Consider the following 26,188-nt stretch of genomic DNA (forward strand, 5'->3'; position numbering starts at 1 on the left):
ACTACTATAAATGTAGTATGGTGATACCTGTGGTGTTGTAGTACAGTAGTTCTAAAGTTACACAACTATTTCCAGATGTATTCTTTTGAACCTTTCTACTAAGCCTTTCTACTGACAATGAAATTCATCTCTTTGGTTAGTTGACAATTTAATTGCACCTCTATCTGTTTAGTAAAAGGAGCTTCAGTTCTTTTCTTTTTTATGACCGGAACTCTTTTTCCTAGCTAATTTATTGCAACCTCACTTTATTTTAATGGACTATGATTACAGATACACATAAGATATAAAGTATGCGTGTTTGAACATGTCATATATGTGAAAAAGAACAATGTTAACAGAATCCAGCAATTAAAGTCATATAGTTTACGAGACGGTGTTTTATGTCTTTTTTTAAAAAAAATTTTAAGACTATTTTTGAAAAGTTCTTTTCTTCTTCTCTCTTTCTCCTTTGGTGCATGGGATTGAACAACTCAGTCAAATGCTGTTTCTTCCCCTGTTACAAATAATAATAAAAAGATCCATTCAAGTTGTGTCTGCTGTAAAAGTGCCAATTAAGTTTGAAGGGGAACAAAGGGGAGGTAAACACTGATATGGCTTTCATTGAGTCTGCCAGCTTGGATAATTTTTGCTTCTTTTCCTTTTGAGAAAGAAGTTCTTGTTATCTGCTGCTTTGTTCCTGCTTTGGTTCAATACACAGTTTCTCCCCAAGTTTTCTGATAAGTTCTGCCAGGTCTTCTGTGTTCTGTGATTTTTCTTCAAGGAGCTCATATCGAAGGCTTGAGATGTCCTGTTTAATTTCTTTCAGCTCACCTGTAAAAGAGAAAAGATCAAAGGCTTAGGAACATAGGAAGCAAGGACCTATTTTCCAGAGGGAAGCTAATAAATAAAACACCAGTAATGAAGGTACAGTAATGATGGGATGTGGTGGCTCAGTGGCTAAGACGCTGAGCTTCAACAGTTCGAATCCCTAGCACTGCGTAACGGAGTGAGCTCCCGTTACTTGTCCCAGCTTCTGCCAACCTAGCAGTTCGAAAGCATGTAAAGATGCAAGTAGAAAAATAGGAACCATCTTTTGTGGGAAGGTAACACAGTTAGTGTTCTGTGTGCCTTTGGCATTTAGTCATGCCAGCCACATGACCACAGAGAAGTCTTCAGACAGTGCTGGCTCTTTGGCTTTGAAACTGAGATGAGCACTGCCCCCTAGAGTCGGTTACAACTAGCACATATGTGCGAGGGGAACCTTTACCTTTACCTTCATGAAGGTAATGAAACCTTTATGTTATTATTATTTTTAATAACAAATCTTGCTTTTCAAAGGAGGTAGGTTATTTTCTCCCCCAGAAATACAGAATCTTTCTCAGGAAGAGAAATAAGGTTTAACGTTGGCTCTCGAAGCAGAGCTAATTCTGCCACTATTTTGAATAGCTTCTGCAGTATTTGATAAACGTCAGTTATATTGATATGAGGATCCTTGTCCTTCCCAAAGTTGCAACTGGAGTTTCTGTTCTTTCTTCGAAGACTTTTTGCTTCTTATCCATGAAGCTTCTGATCCAAGAAGCGAAACATCTTCAAAGACAAGCCAGACAGTCCAGTTGCCTCTTGTAAAAGCACCTTTGGGGAAACCATGAACTGGATGACGGAGAATTTCCATAGACATTCTTGTCCTTCACATCTACAGTATACGGATCCCTGACAGGAGCTATTTTTAACTTCATGGTGGGAATTTTTGGGCATCAGGTTCAAATACCATCTTTGTTTCCAAGAATGCTATGAGATATAAGACACACGTTCATTTTTTTTTTTTTTTACAGTGGGAAGTTTTAGCCCTGCTTTGGTTTGTCATACTTACAAGTGATTGTTTGTCCTTGACTTACAACCATTCATTTAACAACCTTTCAAAGTTGCAATGGCACTGGAAAAAGTGACTTACGCCTGATCTTCACACTTATGACCATTGCAACATTCTCCTGGTCCCATGATCAAAAGTTGGATACTTGGAAACCAGGGTGTATTTACAATGGTTGCAGCATTCCGGGCTCATATGATTGCCATTTCTGACCTCCCCAGCTGGTTTCTCTAATCATCAAAGTCAAATTCAAAGCTGGATTTGCTTAACAATCAGATGATTGACTTAACAACTGCAGTGATTTGCTTAACAATTGTGGCCCGCCAGTGGCTAGCGGAGCTAGCAGCGGAGTCGAACAGTGAGGAGGTTGGGGAGGAACATGGGCCAGTCCTGGAGGCTGGGGATGGCTCAGACGAGAGCTCTGCATCAGAGGCAGAGGTGGGGCCAAGGCAGTGGTAGGTTGCAGGCGGTACGCCCCGGTACAGGCAGCACCGGGTACCGTTACGGTCTGCCAGGAGCACCGGGTACCGTTACGGTCTGGTGCTCCGGACAGCCCACCCGTCCATTCTCCTTACCTGTATTTGAGCTCTTTGGCGCTTCCACGCACGTGCATGGACCGTATGGCGCCTGTGCAACGCTCCGCTGAGCAGCTGGAGCATCGCAGAGGCGGTGCAGGAGGTAAGGATGCATGCGTGCACTGCGTGTGTGTGCGTGTGTGCTGCCCCGTTCATATGGTGGACATAGGCCCCGTTGCACCATACTGGATGCAATGGGATCAGGAAGCCACCACTGGGCCAAGGCCGTCTGGCAGTTCTCAGCTGCCTTTGGAGCTAGACAACAGTGAGGCAGAGGAACAGCTGGAGCCTGTTCCCAGTGTGCGCATGCACAGAGCTGCCAGAAGAAAAGAACAGCTCAGAAATCAGGGTCAACTTGGGAGTAAAGCCACAGGTGGATGATGAATGGCCCTTCCCATGGGAAATAAAAGAGGAGCTAAAGGGGAGTGGGCTTTTGCAGTAAACAATTCGTTTGTTTGTTCGTTCCAGGAATGTGAAGATCTGTCCGTGAATCTCAGAGACTCTGTGCCAAGTCTTTCCTTGCACAGCACCTCATTTGGGAAATATTTACATGGCAGCTTTCCAAGCTAGATAAGGTCTGTGGTCATAACTTCACCTTTGAAAGACTGTTTACCAGGCCTTTGCTGAATGTAAATGAGAGGAATTCACATTCGTTTAATTAAAAAAGGATTTTGTCGAGACTAGGAATCTGCTCCATGCTTTTTGGGGAAGCTTAGGTCAGAACAACAATTGTGGCAAAATGTTTTTGTAAAATTGGGCATGACTCACTCAACAACCATTTTGCTTAGCAATGATATTCTGCAAATAAAGGTGAGCCTTTATTTGTTGGTTTGTGTCGTGTCCTGCAAAGAGCGCAAAGTGTTATGCCTCATTCTGCTTCTCAAGTCTTAGCCTCAAATTCCAGGAAAGGACTACATCGGAAAGGACTACCTAACCCTAACCCTAACCCATTTCAGAGAAGATGCTAACTGGCCTTATCTTATCTTGTCTTGCCACTGACATCAAAGCACAATTTAAGGCCTTAGGACAGACGGCTGCTCAACATGAAATTCCCTTTGAAAAATCAAGTCTGCCTTAAAACTTCCAACATTTTTTTTACATCAGAAATCTGCTCCTTTCTTTAGTTTCGCAGTCAAATGCGGAAATGCTGTTCTATCCACATCTACCAGGGCTCGTATTATGACTTGCAGATTGAGATTCTATATCCTGTTACAAATTGCAGAGGTCAGGTTTCTGGATCCACCACAGACTCAAGCAGACAGCCAGAGGAAAAATAAACATATATATAAAAGTGCTGCCCTCCCCAGTCGTTTACTACTCCTCTGTAATGAGACCACTGGTGGCATTGCCTGCACAACATACAGCAATAATAATAGCCATGGTGGTGCAGTGGTTAGAGTGCAGTACTGCAGGCTACTTCTGCTGACTGCCAGATGCCTGCAATTTGGCAGTTCGAATCTCACCAGGCTCAAGGTTGACTCAACCTTCCATCCTTCCGAGGTGGGTAAAATGAGGACCCAGATTGTTGGGGGCAAGACGCTGACTCTGTAAACCCCTTAGAGAGGGCTCGTAAAGCACTATGAAGCAGAATATAAATCTAAGTGCTATTGCTATTATATACCACCCCATAGTGCTTTACAGCACTCTTTGGGTGGTTTATAGAGCATATTGCCCCCAACAATTCGGGTCTTCATTTTACCAATCTTGGAAGTCTGAGTGAACCTTTAGCCCAGTCAGGATTGAGTTCCAGGCTGTGGGCAGAATTTGCCTGCAATACTTGCACTGTAACCATTGCACCAGTGGTGGGTTCCGGATCCTGGTGCAACTGGTACGGTACAATGGGGCCCAGTGTCCCCCACATGCAGGCGTGCAGCACACGTATGCGTCCTTACCTCTGCAATGCCTCCACAATGCTCCAGCTGCTCGGTGGAGCGTTGCACAGGCGTCATATGCTCTGTGTGAATGCGTGGAAGCGCCGAAGAGCTCAAATACAGGTAAGGAGCTTGGGCAGGTGGGTGGGCCCTCCGGAGCACCGTATTGGAACGGTACCCGATGCTCCTGGCAGGCACCGGTACGCCCGTACCGGGGTGTACTGCCTGCAACCTACCACTGCATTGCACCGCCAGGGTTCATTCATATACCATGGTTATTTTTGTTCGTTTGTAGGGGTTAAATCATGCCAGCCATCGCTTCCCCTCCTACCCAACCTCACCAAGAAAACCTATTCTGGTTCACTATCTTGAACGTGTGATGGAAGTCAGAATTCAGCCCCATCTCTTGTGCCGTATCTTCTTGCAGATGGTAGATTTTAGCACTATGGGGATCAATATTACTAGCCCCACTGCTAGTAACTCTCCAAACACTTGTTTAAATTTGAAGAGAAATTGCACATTTCCCTTTTCCCCTCTGAAGTGTTTTACCTTTGGGAACTGTTTTCTTTTAAGCTACTCTTATAAAGAGGAGGGAGGGAGATCTCAGCAATGCAATCTAAGTAGTCCTTGCTTAATGACCCATTGCTTAACACCCATTTGAAGTTAAGATGGCCTTGAAAGGATGCTTTAGGTGTCTAAGGCTCTTCCAAATGTCTTAAAACCTAAAGCATTTTTATCTGCTGGTTTTTTTTTTTACGAAGTATGATTTTTAATGGTTTTCAATGTTTCTGTGTTGCAAGATGGCCAGAGCTGTTGGATACAAAATGGGCAGCACATAAATTTTTAGAAATAAATAAATAAATAACCAACCACATTTTGGTTGTTAGCCTGCATTTACAACCAGTTGCAAATTGCATAAGAGGAATGTGTGATGTTTTTCACCATTTTCTGGCAGAAAACAGCAAATATGTCTGTTAGACATTCTGGAATTGATTAATGAGCGTGCGGTTCACTTAACAACTGTGGTGATTCGCTTTATGACCACTGTAAAAAATGCTCATAGAGTAGAATCAAGTCATGTGGCAACCCATTTAAGAATGTTAGTAAAACTCTGAGCACAGTTGTGGTTATGAAGTCAGGACTATCTGTAGATAGTTCATTAGTGGAGTTGGAATATTTTAACCCTTGTTCCCAATTCCATCTCATGTCTCTCTTATGCTTCAGCTAATCAGTCATATCATTTTTTTTTCTGTTGCTGCTCAAGGTGTCTGTTTTGGCCCCAAAGTTTTGAAACTCTGCTTTAACGAGCCTCAGTTTTGTGCAGGTCTGGTCACTCAATGTTCTGAAAGGCATCCCTTTAATTTTGGATATTTTAAAATTATGCAGTAGTTTTCCTAGCCAAGGGAATACTGTTCTCTTGGTATACTAGCAGATCAAACTTTTGAAAAATAAATATAGTTTTTTTTTACTGCCCCTGTTCTGTCCCGTGATTCCAATGAATATGCAGACACAGGCTTGGCTGTCTGCCATGACTAATTACATAAAGCCACCCCTTGGCTAGGAGCCTAGAAAGTTATCTTCAAGAACCCAAGATTAAACTTACAGAATGCTTTCTCAACGGCTCCTATAATGGACTGTTGTTTCCTACAAAGATTCCCCTCCCTTCGCTCCACCTATAAACTCTTTGGGAGGGGCCACACCCTTAGCCAGCTGTCCTTACTTCCTTCTATGATGTCTTCTCCACAGCTGTTCCTTTCTCCTATCATTTCTACACCTACGCACATCAGGGACAACCTCCCTCTGTTCCTCCTCACTGCTCCCTGACTCAAATGCCACCTGGTGGCCAACAGGCCTCTCTATTCCTGCTCTGACTCCAAACACCCTCCAGAGTCTTCCTCATCCTCCAGAGCAGTCCCCTAATGGTCAGAGCTTTCAGAGTCCACCAACAGCTCAGCCGGACGCTGCTGAGCCACAACAGCCCCCAAGAAAGAAAAATAGCGTTTGTGATCAATGGGAAAGATTTTGATTTTGGGGTTTTTATGTATGTTTGTGTGTTGAAGAAAAGTTATACAGGTTGTCCTCAACTTACAACAGTTCATTTAGTGGCCACTTCAAATTACAATAGCAATGAAAGAAGTGACATATGGCTGTTTTTCATACTTATGGAGCAGCCTCATGGTCATGCGATCAAAATCTAGTTGCTTAGCATCGGATTCATATTTATGACCATTGCAGTGTCTTGGGGTCCTGTGATCATCTTTTGTGACCTTTTAACAAGCAAAGTCAATGGGGAAGCCAGGTTCACTTAACAGTCATATTATAAACGTTATCAACTGCAGAGATTCACTTAACACCTGGGATAAGAAAGCTCGTAAAATGGGACCAAAGTCACTTCATAAATGTTCACTTCACAACAGAAATTTTGGGCTCAATTGTAGTCATAAGCCGAGGACTACCTACCATATTTTTCGGAGTATAAGATGCACCTTTTTCCCTTCAAAAAAGAGGGTGAAAATCTGGGTGCATCTTATGCACTGAATTCAGCATTTTTGGCCTACTGAAAACCCACCCTCTTTGCAAAAATGGATGCACAGAGGGTTTGGGAGGCTTGCAAGGTGCTCCTGGGGGCTGGGGAGGGCAAAAACGAGCAAAAAAACTGGCCGTTTTTGCGCCCGCCCTCAGTAGCACTCTACAAGCCTCCCAAAACCTCTGCATGCTCTTTTTTTTTTCAAAAAACAAGCCGGTTTTTTTACTCGTTTTGCCCCTCCCCCCAGAGCACTCTAAGAGCCTCCCAAACTCTGCATGCCCTCCCCCCCAAAAAAAGAGAGGTGTGCAGAGAGTTTGGGAAGCCTGCAGAGTGCAAAAATTCATGGTGTGTCTTATACTCCGGTGCATCTTATAGTCCGAAAAATACCGTATATTTATAGGTGTATTAAGCCCACCCAAGATTCAATTACTACACTTTGCTGTAATAACGGATTCCTGCATTGGGCAATTAGGTTGGGATAAGTGATCACCAAGATCCCATTCACCCCTTACATTTTCTGCTTTCTACATCCATGACCTGAAAACTCTGCTTCTCTTATTCATCAATTTGCTAACGAACATTGGGCAGCATGATCTTGAGTTGAATCTTCTACAACTGCATATAATCTTGAGTTGACACTTCTAGGCCATAGATTAAAAATACATGTTTGGCAGCAAAAATACAACTAAAATCTTGGTGATACAAAGAAACAAGAAATCTTTTTTTTAATCTAATATTAGAATTATAGGCATTCACCCATCTCACCTTCATTGACTTCATCACTCTCTCTGTCTACTTGAGCTTTCAGTACATATCGTTTAATAAGACGTTTCATGATCTTCTAGAAAAGAGAAGCATAAAGAAATGATTTGTTTTGATGAAAGGATCCCAATTCTACAAGCTGACTAATGCTTGGCTTGCCCTCCAGGAACTATTCAGCGTCTTGCTATGACCAAACGGATGCTTATACAAATATTGCCGTGTCATGTATATTAGCAGCCCCCAAACTTTAGGGCACCAGGGACTTGTTCCATGGAGAGAGGCTTTCCAATGGACTTGGGCTTCGCTTGTTTGCATGGCCCTGTTCCTGACATGCCGTGGCCCAATGCTGATCCACAGCCCGGGGGTTGAGGACTCATGATGTGTGTGTCTGTCTGTGTGTATTCCAGCATAACTCTGGAACGCCTCAAGCAATTTCAACCAAACTTGGTACACAGATGACTTACTCTGGAGAAAAACACTCTGGGGGTAAGACACCCCTAACACTCCTTGGTGTGTGTGTTACAGCCTGTTGAGTTGTACTGCCATACTGGCTTCTACTGTACAGTGCAGTGGAATTGCCATGGTAGCAGCTTCACAGGACTCCACAAGGGGGTTCCCTCTGATAAGGGGAAATTATGTTTGTTCCGGACATTTCCCCCCTATAAATAAATACCTGGGCAATGCCGGTTTATTAGCTAGTTAAGTATATTAACTCAGAAACTGCACTGAACATAGTAGGACTAAAGACTATGTCTTTAACTGATCTAGTTAAGCATAAGATGCAAACTTGATACTTACCTGGTACTTTCTCTGTGAATTATTTGAGCTGTTTAAGTCGATGTCATCTGGGCTTTTTATATTTGGTAGCTTATTATGCTCCATCTGAAAATAAGAAATAATGAGAAGTTTTCCTAGATAATTCCAGCTTATTTTTCTTCCTTTTTTCTACCTGCTGAATATTTCAAAGAAGATAAGCAAGGAACCCCCAAATATAAGCCAAGGAAAAATAGTGAATCTTTTTATTTAGTGGTACAATTTTATTAATTGTCACCAACTAACAGTTGGGTTCTGTATAGATATATCATTTCAATTTATTTTCTTTCTTTTCATGGCGTTTTGTATTCAGTCTTCTGTATTATTTTTTTATCTAGGAACTTGATAGTTATATATATTATATATATAATTGATACCAAATAATTGTGATGATATTGACAAATTTGGTAGCCTTAATTACATTGATCAGGCATTACTATTATAACATTGTACATAATACAATCAACTTTCAACTTCTAATCCTTTCATCTTCATACTGATGTTAACATATTATATAGGAATATGGATAATATTTTCTCCTTTCTGATTTCCACCTCTATTCTATATCTTAATAACACAGATCTTATATTAGTAGATATTCTATTTCTATCCATTAACTCTTGCCCATTTTAGTATTTCAATTCTTGTTCATTTTTTTTCCCCCACACTCCTCCTTTGGGGTTTTGTATTGATTATATTAAGAACTTGATAGTTTTTGAGGATACAGGCTCTCTGCTTTACTAAATTAAATGGTTTCATACTCATCTTGAGGATCATGTTCGCATGGATCAAAGTATTTTAAAAAATCACATTTCATATTTGCTGGAGTACTTGCTTACTTCGCCAAATGACTGAAACTTTAGCTACAAACATGATAAGGGAAGAGCAAGCTTCATACTGAACACAGGAACTATCAGAGATGAGCTCCAAAAGACTGATCATTTTATTTATTAATTCATAGGAGCTTTAGAAGAGAAAATAAAATAAACATCTCCTTCACTCCTGTTTTTCCTTTGCCTTCCCCTAAGCGAAAGATTGATATTCTTATCCTTATTTTCTTCATTTTAAGGAAAGAAAGCTTAACATGCAAGTTGGTTATTGGAGTATTCCATAATAAACTTAATTTGTCCTTTTGAATCTCCATAATTGGCTTAATTCTATTTGCATCCATCTCTCTCTCTCTCTCTCTCTCTCTCTCTCTCTCTCTCTCTCTCTCTCTCTCTCTCTCTATATATATATATATATATATATATATATATATATATATATATATATATATATATATATATATATGTGTGTGTGTGTGTGTGTGTAGGGAGGGGAATGTATGCGTGCGTGTGTGTATATGGATGTATATGAATATATTCTAAATTATTTTTAATGTAATGCAGAAAAAAATATCTCTAATTTTCATTTTTAACTCTCTCTCTCATGAAAGAGAATTTCCTTTCTAAAAAATTTTCAGAAAAGAAGTCTGGAGCATTTGCAGCTGTTTAGTTCTAAAGTCCACGATATATGCATCCATTTCTATTTTTTCACATAAAATCATCTCTTCAGCAATCTACAGTTCTCCTGATTTCTCATACTTCCATTAAGAAGTCATCATAAGGAAACTTCATCCACGCAGAGCTTTCTAATTCGAAGTGATGGAAAGATCAGGGCCACTAGCAATAGCAGGGACCTCCTACAATACACTGCCACTAAAAGAAAGTCAGAAATAATTCTCAGTCCCTCTGAAAGTAAGACATAAAAAGCAGAAGGCAGATTTCATTGGGTAGTTGCATTAAATTGTTTCAGGGTAATAATATTTCAAGACTGGCAGTTAAATTTTAAAAGGCCCAAGTGAAATGACATTGCATTACAGTCTGTGGACACGTGGTGGCAGGATGCACAAGGCCTGCACATTTTTCAATTGTCTAATAGTCTAAAAATTGGCTTGAAGCAATGGTAAGTATGCTGCCTCATTTCCTGAAACAGTAGGGCAGCAGTGTAATAGCTCATGATTTTACTTGCTGAAATCACACATCCCGAGGCAGCCATTGTGTTGAATGGTGTAGGAATAGCACCTACTTCCACCTCCAACTCAAACTACGAAAAAAAATATATGTAATTCTAGTATGTGGCAGCTGGTTACCTGATTCATCTCAGCATCCTCCTGGAAACCTTTCGCGTGGCAAAACAGTAGCTTAAACATCCACGTCTTCATTCTGAGAGAGACGTACAGCAGAGATTTGGGGCTGGGCACTAGATTGAAAGGGACAGGAAGTGTTCTGCCTTCCTCAAAATAAGAAAACCAGAGTTTCGCTCTGGCAAACTTCCATTCTACATCAGCATCATCCTGGAAGGCAAAGAAAACAGTCGCGGCTACTTGAAACAGTGGGACACAGAAGAGAACATACACTTATTTAAACAGCTGTAGATTTGTCTAAACACCTACAAATGCTATCTCTCTGTCTCTCTCTTTTTCTGTCTCTCTCACACACACTCTCATACAAACACATGCACACACATTTTTTTAATATATGTATGAGCAGTTAAGTGGCCTAGATGTTAAGGTGCTTGCCTCACATTCAGGAGGTTGGGAGTTCAATTCTAGGCAGCAGCAGATATTTCTCTTTCTGGGAATCTAAGAGAAAATATCTGCTGTGAACTGCATGTAGGTGTCAGGAAGAGCATCTGGCCAGTAAACACTTAGCTCCATTCAGTCGCCCCGACTCCACCCCAATGCCAGGGGATTACAGAGTTGCAAAAAGAAATAAAATAGATGCCATTCTTCAAAATCAACATTTTCTCAGGGTGATCTATGTTGGGTTTTTGGAGCTGACTATAAATATTGTTAAGTAAACACATGAAAGGCAAATACATTAAATATATAATTAATTAACAACTATTAAAAAGCACACCACTAAAGCAATAAAATAAAAGAAGCAGCCTGAATGCAAATTTCTGAACAGCAAGATGTTAAAAAATCAGCACACTGATTGAGCGATTCAAATAAAAGTTCTTTGCTTGGTGCTAGGAAATAAAAAAACTAGTTTCCTCAGTGCTGAAAATACTTCTCTTTTTCCCCCATAGTTTATTACCTTATTTTGTCAGGTGATTCTTTCTGGAATTTAATCAAAATCCTTTTTTTTTATTCCATCCTGCTCTTTTATGTCTTATCTTCTAGAATGGCAGAGAACCAGAGCTGGATTCCTATACCGGTTGGTACCAGTTTGTTTCACACGGGCACCAGCCATGCATTCCTAGCGCATGCACAGTTGACTGTAAATTGTTCTGTGCATGCACAGAAACATGTCGGCAATGGTAGAAGAGACCAGGGAACTGGTTCAGGGGCGTGGCCAGCCTAGGTCCCTGTCGGTTCTGCATGCATAGAAACATGTCAGCAATGGTAGAAGAGACCGGGGAACTGGTTCAGGGGCGTGGCCAGCCTAGGTCGCTGTCGGTTCTGCATGCACAGAAACATGTCGGCAATGGTAGAAGAGACCAGGGAACTGGTTCAGGGGCGTGGCCAGCCTAGGTCGCTGTCGGTTCTGTGACCCAGGCCAAATTACCACTACAGGTTTGCCTGAACCAGTGCGAACTGGTAGAAACCCATCTCTGCAGAGAACTATCTAGCTATAGCTTCAGAAGGTGAGTTTTACATCATTTTTAATAGCTTTTCCCCTCAAGCTAACATCCTTCAACTTTTCTTCACAGGCCTTAGCGTGCAGGCTAAGCATCATCTCTGGGCATGTTGTAGCCTGTCAACATCTTACTTAAATCACAGTGTTGGAAATTAGATATAAAAGTAACAGAATACTCTTGCTGGATTTGGCCAGAACATAATTCTGTCCAAAGAAAGCAACACCCAGGAGTACTCAAGAAGATAATAGCTCTCATGACAATCTTCCAGAAGAGGCCTTGGCCAAAACAGAAGACTGATGCAAATATAAAGTTTTATTGCTGAATACTCATATTTAACTATCGGCAGAGCCGTAAATATAATTTTAATGAACAGTAATAATTTTAAAGAAAAGCTCTATTAGCTCAAAGACTGCTTCTACGCCACAATGTTTCCTGGGGTTTTTTTTTTTACTAGCATGGCTGTAGTTCCTAATTAAGAATATATACAACATTTTAATGTCTCTGAGGAAAACCCGTATCAGTTTAATCAGAATATTACCTCAATTTCCTGGAAGGAACTATTAATCATTGCGATAAGCATGTTCAACAAAACAATAACCATGGTGACATTATAAACACCATAAAGGACATAGCCAATATTTTCAATAAATTTGTGGTTATAATTTATGACCACAGATTTTACTTCAGAAAGTCCAAATATTGCCCAGAACAAAGTCTTGAAGCTTTCTTCCACTCTGGAAAAAAAGAAAAGAATAATTAGAAGCATGAACCAATCTTGCAAAAGATCTAGAAAAGAATAAATAGAAGCATGAACCAATCTTGCAAAAGATCTAGAAAAACATGAACTGCAGTAGCAGCAACCTGCCTATCTTTAATTAATTAATAGCATGCCATGGGTGGTACTTGCAAGATATGCATTGTATATTTGTACAGGTAGTCCTCCACTTATGAGCACAAACAAGCCCAACATTTCTGTTGCTAAGTGAGGCATTTGTTAAGTGGCTTTTGCTCCATTTCACAACTTTTCTTGCTACAGTTGTTAAGTGAATCACCGCAGTTGTTAAGTGAAACTGGCTTCCCCATTAGCTTTCCTTGTCAGAAGGTCGCAAAAGGTCACACTGCAACCATCATAAATATGAGCCAAGTGCAAACCATCTGAATTTTGATTACATGACCACGGGGAGGCTGCACTGGTCATAAGAGTGAAAAACGGTCATAAGTCCCCTTTTTTCAGTCCCTTTGTAACTTCAAATGATCACTAAATGAACTCTTGTGAGTCAGGGACTACCTGTATATCGAAAAATGCAAGATGAAGGTGCATTTGTCTCAATCTAAAACCTACCTGCTTCTACTATAACAATGCCATACTAACATTCAAAGGTGGTGTGACATCATACCTATCATCCTGCATTTTTGACTCATCTTTGTGAATACACACACATATCACAATGAATTGGGCGTGTCCAATTTTCCAACTTTCAATTTCCAAACATTAGGGGGTGCTCAAAAGTTGTGACATGCCTTGGGGATTGTAAAGGTATTTTGGTTACTTTAATAGAATTTAGATGTGCTTGATAAGTAACTACATAAATATCACAACTTTTTAATATTTTGTTTCTTCCATTTGATAATATATTAAACTTCTGGGGCTCAATGATTCTGGGTGGATCACAACAATAAAAAAATTACAATAACATAAACATCAAATTTTTAAGTGAGACATGATCAGATGTTGCTAGAAAAAGATAGGAAAAATGCAATTACTTTGGCAAGTCAAAAGTAGAAATGTTTCTAATCATCTCCCCCCCCCCTACTTCTTTTAAATATTATCGCCTTCCTTTTTTCTACATGTTTACATTTTCTTAGTGTGTTTGAAAGAAATGGGCATGCTCTGGCATAATCTGATTTGGACATTTTCTTAATATCTTTTTACATATTAACAGCAATTTCAACTATTTTGAGTGTTGGTCCTGATGAAATCACAATGCTATGCACACACACACACACACAAATCAGTACTGGATTGGGAAAACCCTAATGCTTCAATAACAGCAAAATGGGACAGAAAGAATATAAAGAGAAACAAAATAGAGCAATTAGAACTGGAGTTTGTTAGTCAGCATAAAATGCTGGATAGCGAAAGGAAAACAGTACATCTGGGAAAGAGTGTAAACAAATCCAAAATATAGTTGAAGGCACAGGTAGAGAATTAGCTGAAATCCCAAGCTGCAACAATTTACAGTATGAATTTTGATACAGCCCTTTTCCAATTTATTTCATCATGCACAATGCTGGATTTAGGATTGTAAGATTCTCTGCATACAGAAAGTCCTTGGAGGAAGATGTGCTGGATATGTTCACTGCCTTGAGTTGCTTGTAAAAATAATAAGGCAGGATACAAATAAATAACCGAATAAACTAATTAAATGCATGCTCACACATCTGCATCAGAATATTGAATTTTGAATGTACACAGAGTAAAGAATATGAAAAGTATTTCACAAACTTCCTTCTGCATAATATCTCTTCTTAGGAAAATGTACAGGCATCCTAGTTCCGCTTTCTCTAATAATCTTATCAATCCATTTTCTGGCAACCCAACAGTATGAAAAAAACAACAACACACTGATTAAAAGGAATAATGCTTCCTCAAATCCATTCATGAAAACATTCACCTAATCTGATTTCACAGATCTGAAGGCATCGATATTAACTGCATAAAAAAACCAGTACAGCAAACAAATGTTTCAGGGTCAGCAACCATAGCTAACTATGACAAGGGAATCAAATACATTCTGCTCACTCTAAGAATGTTGCCAAGTCAAAAAGACTTAATCCAGCTGAGTGCCTTCCAATGCAATCATTCACCGATTCCATAAGGATTAACTTACGTAGTAAACGCTTCATTCTGCTTTGCTCCCAAGTAATAGGAGTAGAGATTAAACATTCCTATCATGAAGGCCACAAAAACCATGATAAATATGACCATGAACTTGAATATGTCTTTCACGGTTCTACCAAGTGATATCTGCAAGGGTCCAAAGCTTTCGTTGGCAGGCAAAATGTAGGCGATGCGTGAGAAACTCAAAACCACAGCAATTGCATACAGGCCTTCGGATATGATTTGAGGGTCAGATGGATCCCAGTCTATTCTTGCTAAAAAGAAAGAAATAGAAGAGTTTTAGTTTAATATGTTGAGCTTTTGTCCTTCTACTTGCCTGCTCAAGACAGTAGGTCAACCACAGTACAGGCTGTCCTCAGCTTACAACAGTTCATTTAGTGCAGGGGTTGGCAACCTTAAACGCTCAAAGAGCTACAAAGGTCCTAAGCAGAAGACCCCTGTTCAGTTCTGGAGCTGACCGGAAGTTGGGTTCCCCCACCATAGAGTCTCCTCCTAGCGTGGAATCCTTTTTCCTCTACCTGTCCTAATCGAAAGCTCTATCAATTGTGGAGCCGACGGTGACAGGGAGCCACAGCAGAGGGGTGAAAGAGCCACATGCGGCCCCAGAGCCACAAGTTGCTGACCCCTGATTTAGTGGCTGCTTGAAGTTACAACAGCACTGAAACGTACGAACATTTTCACACTTATGACCATTGCATTACTACCTGTAGCCTAGGTATCATTTAACCTTGTATGAAATAAAACAAATGAGCGGATCTTCCTTTGCTCTGGAACTGAGTTCATGCAACAATGTGCAGAAGTGTTTCTCTTTGGCTTCAACACTGTTTACATTCAGGATTGCAATGAACACATCACTTTTCCTGCCGATGATGGCTGATAAACTTGGTGAATAAATTATGGCATCTCATAAGAAGAGTTAAACCAACCTTTTATATCTTGCTGCTTTTTATTATAATTTGGGATTGCAGCCAGTGAAGGACAAGAAAGCTAGGATTTTGAGAGTCGCTGTCTCATCAGATTCAGGTGGTGTCATATTTTGGGGGGAAAATGTTTTAAAAATTGTTGTATATTTTATGGAAATGGCTTGTTTATGTCTGGCTGATATTTATTTTATAGCATTTAATTTACTTTCAGTAAAACCTCTTTTACTTTAGAAGGAAAAGGACACGTTTATGTGGTGTTATTCTGTTTCATTTCAAAGATAAACCAAGTTTGGTTTAAAAAAAAGAGGCTTGGCTTATTTCTGGATGGGCTTATATATAAGTATATACGGTACACTTCGGAATAACAATATAAATCTGAGCTGCTCACCCAAAGTGTAGTACTTTATCCTGGGATCCAATGTTGCATCTGACAAGTCCTTCATCTCTGGATCAGCGTCAACAATATTCTGGGCTCTAGACGCATGCCAGAAGGCCATAAACCTTGCAATGAATGAGGCTGCAAAAATAGCCAACATACCAAAATCTAGCATATTCCACAACTCAAACAGGTATTCCTTGGGACCTTGGGACCAGATTTCTTTACATTCAGCCCATATCATACCTAAAAGAAAAAAAAGAAGAAAACAGAACATTAGCTTTAGACTTCATGCCTCTCCTTACCTCTAAAAGACTCTGAACACGTGTTCTGACCTAGGCTTTCTTAACAAGCAAGAAGCAGTCTCTTGGTCCCGGCAAGATGGTGAATTCCTTTCATTCACAGCCTGCAAGGCTTGGCAAAGTCTTTCAGAGGAATATTTATCAATATGAACCTTATCTCACGTGGCCAGATAACTAGTTTCCAAACGCAGGGCAAGGCAATACTTGGCACAGAGTCTCTTATAGTCACAAACAGAACTTCCCACTCTTGAAACGACCAAATGAATGAATGGTTTCCTGCAAAAGCCCACTCCCCCTTCGTTCCTCTTTTGTTTCCTATGGGAGGGGCCAATCACCTCCAAGGTGTGATTTTACTCCTAAGTCGACCCTGCTTTCTTAGTTGTTCTTGTTCTCTAGCAGCTCTGTGCATGCGCATTCTGGGAACAGGCTCCAGCTGTTCTTCTTCCTCACTGCTGTCTAGCTCTCTCTCTCTGCCTCAGTGCCCTCGTCTGAGCTTCCATCAGCCCCCAGGACTGGCCCATGTTCCTCCCCAAACTCCTCACTGCCCGACTCTGCTGCAACTCCGTTGGCCACCGGCGGGCCACAACAACACGGTGCACAATGGTTAAAAGAACAGAGATGGGGGCAGGTAGGCAGGTGGGAGGGGTAGCTGAAGCATGAGCTGTACTTGTAAATGCAGACTAGCTGACAAGCACCCAAATTTTGATCACACAACCGTGGGGATACTGCAGTGGCCATAACTTTGAGGACTAAGTACCATATGTTCAGTGGCTTTGAATGGTCATTGAATGGTCATTAAGTGAGGAGTATCTATCGTTCTCACAGTCAGAAAATTTCTTCTTATTTCAGGTCTGGTTCTCCCTCTGTAAAGTCTCCATGCCCAGTTAATCTCTGGGAGCTATGGAGAATAAATACCTGCAGTCTGTGACAGACCTTCAAGGATCTGACCGCTGTTATTATCTCTCTCCTTAATCTTCTCTTCTTTAAGTCAAGCATATCTAAATTCTTGTTATTCAAATTTTTATTGGTTTTTAAAAAGATTTCAGGGGGAAAGGGTTATAGGGTATAAAACATTTTGACAGCTACATCATGCGGGGAGGAGGAGCCCCCCCCCAGGTCTTGCAACTTCCAAACAATGATAGAAAAATATCAGCATTTACCTAAGTATTAGCAGTTTAAAATTTGACACAAAATCATCAGTATGTTTCAATCATTTGTTTTGTATCACTTCCATAAAAATACATTGTAGCAACAATTGCAATAGTATTCCAAATCACTTTTGTGATCTGAGTCTTCTAGCTGTTGCATCCTCTCTCCCATCCACCGGCTGAGCCTCAGCCCCTCCCTCCCTTGTTTCTTGTGTGACATCCCCCATTTCACCTAAAAGAGCACTATGTTTTTTAGCAAAAGCCTCTGCTTACGCTGGTGTGTGAATTCTAATTCTGTTGCCCTCCCAAAAAATCAGCATGCTTTCTGGAAAAAGCCATCTGAACCAGACCCCATTATTACATATTTTTTTTGCTAAGAAGGAATATCTCTTACTTTTTGGGGGATCTGTAGCATATCTAAATTCTTGTTCACTTTTCATGGAATCATCACCATGTTAATTGGATTTTCTCTGCATTCTTTTCAGTTCCTTAAGTTCCAGTTCTTGCTTAAATTGTAGTGATCAGAACTGGACACAGGGATAATCTGACCAGCATGGAGCAGAACTATCATTTCCCCTTATGTCACCATTCTACCTCTGTTGATGCAACTCAAGGCTGCTAATGACATTCTCAATCATCCAGGTCACAATTGTCCCAAAGGTATTTTTCCAAAAAGCAACTGGACTTTCTTGGTTTCTTTCTCCTATGAAAACATTCCGTTTCTCATTCAAGAAGCTTCTTCAGTTCAATGAAATGAACTTCAATGAACTGAAGAAGCTTCTTGGGTAACAAGCTAAACATTTTTAAGGGAAAAAAATCAAGAAAGTCCAGACGCCTTTTGGAAAAGCGTCAAGGGGCAACCCAAGACTGCATTAATTCTTTTGACAACTGCAGCACAATTCTGGGTCATGATAACTTATGTTCTACCAGATGACCTATAAACCTTCTCACAAGTACCATTCTTGAGACAAATGTCATCTATGTTGTCAGCTGGGCATCCCATTTTTCCTATATGAACGCTACATTTTTTTCATGACTGGTTTGAATTTAGATGTAAAGGGCCCAATGGTTTATTCTATCAAGATTCTTTTAAGTCTCATGTCTGTCTTCTGAAGTATTAGGGGTCTCCTCCAGCAAAACAACAACAACCAACCCACCCCCAAAAGCAGTAAATTCAGGTTTATATTTTTAACAAACCTATACTGGCTTCTAGCAATATCCTTATTTCATTCTAAGTATCTGTGGTGCTTGATTAGATTTTTCTAGGATTTGTCTGGTAGTGGTATGAGATTGATCAGCCTATAGCAGGGATGGCTAACCTTTTTGTTGTTGCGTGCATGCACAGGGGGGCATTTTCATTGCATTTTGGGGCCTCGTGTGGCACCCCCGTGCCCTGTTTTGGGCCTGGAAGGCCTCCTGCACCAACCTGGAAAGCAAAATGGGGCACGGAGATGCCACATAAGGCCCCCAAAATGCAATGTGAGTGCCCCCCTGCATATATGCTCCATCCCCGAGCATGCACGTATGCATCCCCTGCATGCACCCCACTTCCCACGCATGCACAGCAGAGACCCAAAGACCAGCTGGCTGGCAGGAGGCATGCATGCAAATGCAATGGAGCTGGGCTGGGGCGATGACTAGTGTGCCCGCAGAGAGGGCTCTGCATGCCGCACTTATGCCATAGGTTCACCATCACTGGCCTATAGCTCACTGAGTCCACTTTTCCTAGTTTGAAAGTAAGAAAAAATATTCATTCTTCACCAGTCTTCCAATACTTCTTCTGCATTTGACAAAACAGTAAAAGGTTCTAAGATCACATCCACCAGTTCCTTAGCCCTCTGGGATTCATTCAAAACAGCTAAGTGTTCCTTCACCAATTATTTACCTATTATAACCTATTTTGTTCTATGCCCTTATGGTGTGGCTTCCTAATACTTCCTAATGGTGGGATGCATCTCCCTCCAGCAAAAGCTAAACAAACCTGCTTTAGCAAGCAAGGAGGTACAAATGTTTGTGCAGAAAGCAAGGGGATTGCTGCTGTCTATGGAGAACCCATAAAACATTTTTTCTTGGAGTCAATTGAGAGCAGTCAAATTAGTTAAGTTGCAATGTAAGGAAGGGGGGGAAGGGAGGGAAGTGGGTGAGACAAAGAACAGACTGAATAGATCAAGACCTGGATGTCAGCTCTATTTTATTACAAAAGTCACAAACTTTCTCTTTTCAGCACAGTTGAGATTTATTTGACCTGAATATTTAATCTAACGTAGAATTGTTTTGAACTGCGTTCCTTGTGGAACCATTATGATTTGCTGCAAACAAAGGCATTGTCAACAAGGAAAAAAACAGATCAGACAAGCCAAGTCTCAGATTTTTCTGCACTAGGAAGCATTAAAGTACAGTTATTTGGTACCTTGAGTTCAAGCTGGCATTTTCAATGAGTGTATACGTATTACTGTATAACAGACTTGTCATTTCATGGGTCAATGTATGCTTTGAATACGATTCAGAAGAAGCCCTTAAACCTCAAGCAAAGCAGAAAACTTGTCTGCTGTTCCTTCAAGCAACTCTACTTTTTTTCAGGCGTTGTGTGAGTTATTCAAGTCAAGCTCCTTAAAGCAGCTACATCGTTTTTCGTAATCATACAGAGGACTGATAAAACAGAGGTCATTAATGAATAACTTTGCTTAGGCCACATTTGAGCACTTTAGGATAAAAGTGTGTATGTTCCTCTTTTTTATATATGAAAAAATATTAATTATGAAGTAAAAGAAACAATTTCATGGAATCCCACTAATTCATTTACGCTTCAGGTCTTAAATTTATTTACTTTCATTACATTGAATAGAGTAGAGTAGGGTAGCGTAGCGTAGCGTAGCATAGCATAGCGTTTATTGTTTTGATTATGAATGGTCTGTACACCGCCCCGAGTCCCTACGGGGAGAGGGGGCGGTCTATAAATTAAATAAACTATAAACTAACTAAACTATAGCGTAGCATAGAATAGAATAGAATAACAAGAGTTGGAAGGACCTTGAAGGTCTTCTAGTCCATCCCTCACCTTAGGGAGGAAACTCTACACCACTTCAGATAAATGGATACCCAATCTCTTCTTAAAAACTTCCAGTGTTGGAGCATTTAATATTTGTTAATATTTAATATGATTATATTCATTTCTCAAGAATCGTACTTACGGTAGTTATCTGGAAGATCAAGCTGACTCTCTCTTGTATTACATACAACTTTTCTCTAGAATTCACCAACAGTATTTCATACACTTATTAATGTCATGTCAACCTACAAATTCTTTTTTAAAAACATTGCTACAAAATATCTATATTTACATAGAAACTACAGCCAGAAATGTCTTTTTCAATTGATGTATATTGTTAATTCTACAGACTAATTGTTCTGTAGTGCTTTCACGATAATGTTTGACCTTGTTTTTCACAGCATATGGCTAAAATACAATAAGCAGATGGTCAGGAAGTATATTAAAACTTGAATTCTTCTTCCTAGGATTGTGAAATGCAAATTGCAATGGAATTAATAGCATTTCAGCTGCAAGCTATTTTTTAATGCAACTATGAAATGTATTATCAGGGATGAATATATAACATATGGACACTGAGATCAGTTTAATTGGTCCAGCTCTAATGAATCTGACTCCAAAAATGGTACTCGTATGAATAAGCAATGCATTCTATGCTTGGTCTTTTTCCTCGTTTGGGACTTTAATACATAACTGTAAATTCCTTTAGTTTGTATTTCAGTGTTGTGATACTGCAGCAACCATTCAAACTTGTGATTGTGCTGAATGAATGGTAGTTATGACCGGTCCTCAAAGTCCTGGCTGGCACAGCATCTCAAAGGGTCACAAGATGACCAGGGCATTTGGCATTGGCCTGGGTTTCTAATTGTCAATAGCAATAGCGTTTAGACTTACAATGTATCACAAAAGTGAGTACACCCCCTCACATTTTGTAAATATTTAAATATATATTTTCATGTGACAACATTGAAGAAATGACACTTGGCTACAATGTAAAGTAGTGAGTATGCAGCTCGTATAACAGTGTAAATGTGCTGTCCCCTCAAAATAACGCAACACACAGCCATTAATGTCTAAACTGCTAGCAACAAAAGTGAGCACACCCCTTTACAGCAATCTCTTAAGCGGTTTACAGAATCAGCCTATTGCCCCCCAACAATCTGGGTACCTCATTTTACCAATCTCGGAAGGATGGAAGGCTGAGTCAACCTTCCATCCAAGCTAATTATGATATGTGACCTTCCCTGCTGGCTTCCCACAAGAAAAATCAATGGGGAAGCTGGAGGGAAGTCTTGATCACATGAGGTCCTCATTTAACAACCCATGCTTGCTTAACTATGGTAACTGGGGACTGCCAGAACTGCCATTTGCACTGCACCTGTAAATGTCACTTAGCAGTGGAAATTCTGGTCCCAAGAGTGATGTGGTGGCCTAGAGGTGGAGCTTTCACCTCACATTCAGGAGGCTGTGAGTTCAATCCTAGGTAGAGGCAGATATTTCTCTCTCTGCACACCATGAAAATACATCTGCCGAACAAAACTCCGCATTGGCAACAGAAAGGGCATCCGGCCAGTAAACACTCTGCTAGCTCCAATCAGTTGCCCAGACTTCACCCCGCGAGGGATTATGGGATCGTTAGAAGAAGAAGATGATGATGATGAATGGAAATTCTGGTCCCAATGATTGTGCTTAACTGAGAACTACCTGTAAAACATCTTTGTTCTGACCTAAGCTTCCCAAGAGCATGAAGCAAACTCCTTGTCCCAGCAAAAAAACCTTTTATTAATTTACTGTGAATTGTGCTCATTCACAGCCAGCAAAGTCTTTCAAAGGAGCTGACAGGCCTATATCTACAGAACTTGACAAGGAGTCTCAGAGAGTCACTAACCGATTAGCAAACTAATTGTCTTCTGCAAACTCCACTCCCCTTTCACTCCTCTTTTATTTCCTCTGGGAGGGGCCATTCATCGTCTAGCCTTACTCCCAAGTCAACCCCTGCTCTTTAGTTGTTCCCTTCATTTGGCAACTCTGCACATGCGCACACTGGGAACAGGCTCCAGTTGTTTGTCTGCCTCACTAATGTCTGACTCTGATAACAGCTGATAACTGGCATACGGCTCTGGCCCCCACTCTGTGTCAGGCCTGTAGTTATGTTCCTTTTAGGATCTTTGGCCTGCCACACTTTCTTATATTTTCCTATGCTGTTTCATTAGTGTAGTAGTTGGGAGGGGGGAATAGAAAGGAGTAGGATTGTGGAATGTTTTGTTGTCATTCTTTTCTAGAAGCTCAAGGTCATCTTTTGTCTCCGCACCTCGACACCTGACCGGAAGCAGAGGGGTGTAGATGCCAGCGTTGAAGATGATGATTGGAACATGTGATGGATTATGGGGTGTGGGGATAGATCATGAACTTTCAACTGGGTGGAATTCCAGGAAGAAGATCAGAGTTGGAATTCCACAGTATGTTGCCAACATGCCTGTATGATTAAATTAGAACTTTAAGGATGATTCTGCCTTGGTCTCTGATTGATTTCATGCATGGTATTTGGAACGCTGACATTCTACCTCCAACACAGAGCCCTCATCAGAGCCTTCCCCGGACTCCAGGACTGGCCCATGTTCTTTCCCAACCTCCTCACTGTCCGAATCTGCTGCCAGCTCTGCTGGCCACTGGCGGGCCACAACAATCTTTAAACATATGTAGCCTCTGCTATTGTTGCAAAACAGAACTTCAAGAAATATCTTTACCTATTACCCATGAGATGATCAGCATTTCCATCCAGGAGAAGCAAGATGTCTTCATTCGAAACAGCTGTTTTGCACTATCTGTCATGGTTTCGTTGGGCTTTAGTTTGATGCCATCAAATCTGTCTGCTGCATTCATGACCAGGAGCCCAAGGAAAATGGTGAAAGAGGCCGCATGTGCCACAAATTTCATAAAGGGCCCACGCATGATTCTACCCAACTGCAAGACAAGTCAAAAAAGAAAACTTCTTTCAGATTACATTTAGAGGAAACTGGGGAAAGTATCAGAAATCAGTGAACGCATCAAGTAAAATTATGAGCTAAGCCTCATGTAATTTAGCATAGAGGCAGTCCTCGACTTATGACCAAAATTGAACCTAACGTTTATGTTGCTAAGTGAGACATTTGTTGTGAGTTTTGCTCCATTTTATGACCTTTCTTACCATAATTGTTAAGTGAACCATTGCAGTTGTCAAGTTAGTAACATAGTTTTTAAGTGAATCTGGTCCCCCCATTAACTTCTGTTTGTCAGAAGGTCACATGGCCCCATGGGATCACATGACCGTGGGACATTGCAACTGTGCTAAGTTTGAATCAGTTGCAACCATCTGAATTTTGATCACGTGACCATGGGGAATGTTGCAATGGTCGTAAGTATGAAAAACAATCATAAGTCACTTTTTCCAATGCTGTTGTAATTTTAAACTAAACAAACCACTGTAAGTTAGAGACTACCTGTATTTGGAGGGTTGGAGGTCATCGTCAACTGCTACTTGGTATTTTTTGTATATGCTAGATTACAATTTCCATCACCATAGCCGTGGGGTTGAATGGGGAGAAGTTGTTTAACTGGAGATGGGAATTGTACTCAAACGCACCTAGATGGATCATGATCTAAAACAGGGCTGTCAAACTCAAGCCTGGGAGGTGCTTAGATCTGGCCCATGGTGCCTCCCTGGAAACAGCGAACCCTAACCTGCCATGCTTCTGCCACACTGTGCTTCTGCCAGTGAAAACGGAGCGCTCCTGAGCTCCATTTTCACTGGCAGAAGGTTGCAGGAGGCTCTGGCAGCTGAAAACGGAGCTCGTGAGTTTGTTTTCGCTGGCTGAGTGCTAGGGCCACTATCGGCGCCTCCGACAGGAGTGATGTCAAGCTGGCCATGCCCACCCTGGCTACAACCACCCTGGCCACACCCACTCCACCCCACCCCAAAGTCAAACACAATCCTGATGCGGCCCTCAATGAAATTGAGTTTGACACCCTTGATCTAAAACAACCAAGAGCGGATTATAGCATCTTAAATACATTTACTGAGCACATTCTATCAGAGATGTAAGTCATCATCACATTTCCTAAGTACACAGTGAATATGTTGCTCATGTATATCCTTCATGGATGGATGCAAGCAGTGTGTTGGACTAATGTATAACTTTCCCAAACCAACAAGTCACACTAAGTGCAACACTGTGCATTTATTCCAAAGCGTGACTCACTGCATTTCGTATGTTTTATGTTTGCTCAGAGGGCTTCCTAAAATAGGTTTTGCCTTTCTTCAGAAAAATAGGCAGCTGTCTTCCATGGCCAGATGGCCGCCGTTCCTAATCACTCTTCTTAATGATCTGAGAAAGTTTTTGTTAAAGCTTCCAAAAGGACAGTTAAAGACTTTGATGATTAAAATGCACTTTATAAAAAGCCTGGCTATATTCTTTTAAATTGACTGTGTATCTGTATTTAAATCTGTATAAATTTGAAGGAAAAACGAAAGCAGGGGAATGAAGCATCACTATGGAAAAATTATCAAAGTAAAACAAGGTAATGGCGAAATAGCTAGAGAAGGATTAATTTGATTCTACTTGTTTTAATAATGCCATAGATCTGTTAAATATGATAGAGACATGTAAAGAAACATTGTGCAATAAAAATAAATAATAATAATAATTTGCATCACCTGTAGTAAATATCAATAGATGACATTTTGGGGATATGCTAGATTATAATGTCCATCTTCTACCAACCACCATAGCTATGGGGTTGGGTGGGGAGAAGTTGTTTAACTGGGATTATGGGAATTATAATCTAACACAGGCCGATGCATCACAGTTTAAAACAACCAAGAGAGGGTTGTGGTACCTTATTTACATTTATTTACACCCCTTAGTGCCTCATAAAATATGAATATGCAGGTTTTTTAAAAAGGCAAATTTAGACAGGAAATTGACCCACAGTCCCATATTTTTAACCCACTGTAGTAAATCTCCATTCTAAAGCAGTGCTAATAAAGAAAATCTTACAATGGGAAATCCAGTTGGGATAATCCCATCCATGACTGAACTGAAATCTCATGGTCAAAGATGGACACAACCAAGAACACTTTGTACGTGTGTGTGTGTACACATATAAGACATATTCATATATAGCAGTGATGGCGAACCTTTTTTGGCTTGCGTGCCACAAGTGGGGGGAGCGCAGGGGGGTCGAGTGCGGATGTGCTGCACCCATGATGCAACGCGCAACCCCCCAGTGCGCATGCGCGCAAACCGCGCGACCCCCCCATTTTTACATTTTTTTTTGCCCTCCCCATGCTCCAGGGGCTTTATAGGAGCCTGGGGAGGGCGAAAAGAGCCTCCACCGACCCCCCGGAGGCCCTCCGGAGGCTTCAGGGACTGTCCAGAGGCTTTCCTGAAGCCTTCGGAGCGCTTAAAACCACCCTCCGAGCAAACCG

The 26,188-nt window shown here is 40.9% G+C and overlaps 1 protein-coding gene across 2 annotated transcripts in view; it reads right to left on the reverse strand.

The window, feature by feature from the left end:
• Positions 1-398: 398 nt before the first annotated feature.
• Positions 399-26,188, reverse strand: part of TRPC6 (transient receptor potential cation channel subfamily C member 6) — an 82,881-nt gene continuing 57,091 nt past the window's right edge. For both annotated transcript variants that reach the window (XM_081950363.1, XM_081950362.1), the window contains exons 5-12: positions 23,469-23,685; positions 16,235-16,468; positions 14,913-15,177; positions 12,560-12,755; positions 10,529-10,732; positions 8,380-8,463; positions 7,585-7,660; positions 399-810 (exon numbers count right to left, since the gene is read on the reverse strand). In XM_081950363.1, the coding sequence (XP_081806489.1) occupies positions 659-810; positions 7,585-7,660; positions 8,380-8,463; positions 10,529-10,732; positions 12,560-12,755; positions 14,913-15,177; positions 16,235-16,468; positions 23,469-23,685 (1,428 nt within the window). In that variant the 3' untranslated portion in view covers positions 399-658. The remainder of the gene's footprint in view (positions 811-7,584; positions 7,661-8,379; positions 8,464-10,528; positions 10,733-12,559; positions 12,756-14,912; positions 15,178-16,234; positions 16,469-23,468; positions 23,686-26,188) is intronic.

The sequence above is a fragment of the Natrix helvetica genome (genome assembly GCF_964273705.1).
Source record: "Natrix helvetica genome assembly, chromosome: 4".
NCBI classification, from domain to species: Eukaryota; Metazoa; Chordata; class Lepidosauria; order Squamata; family Natricidae; genus Natrix; species Natrix helvetica.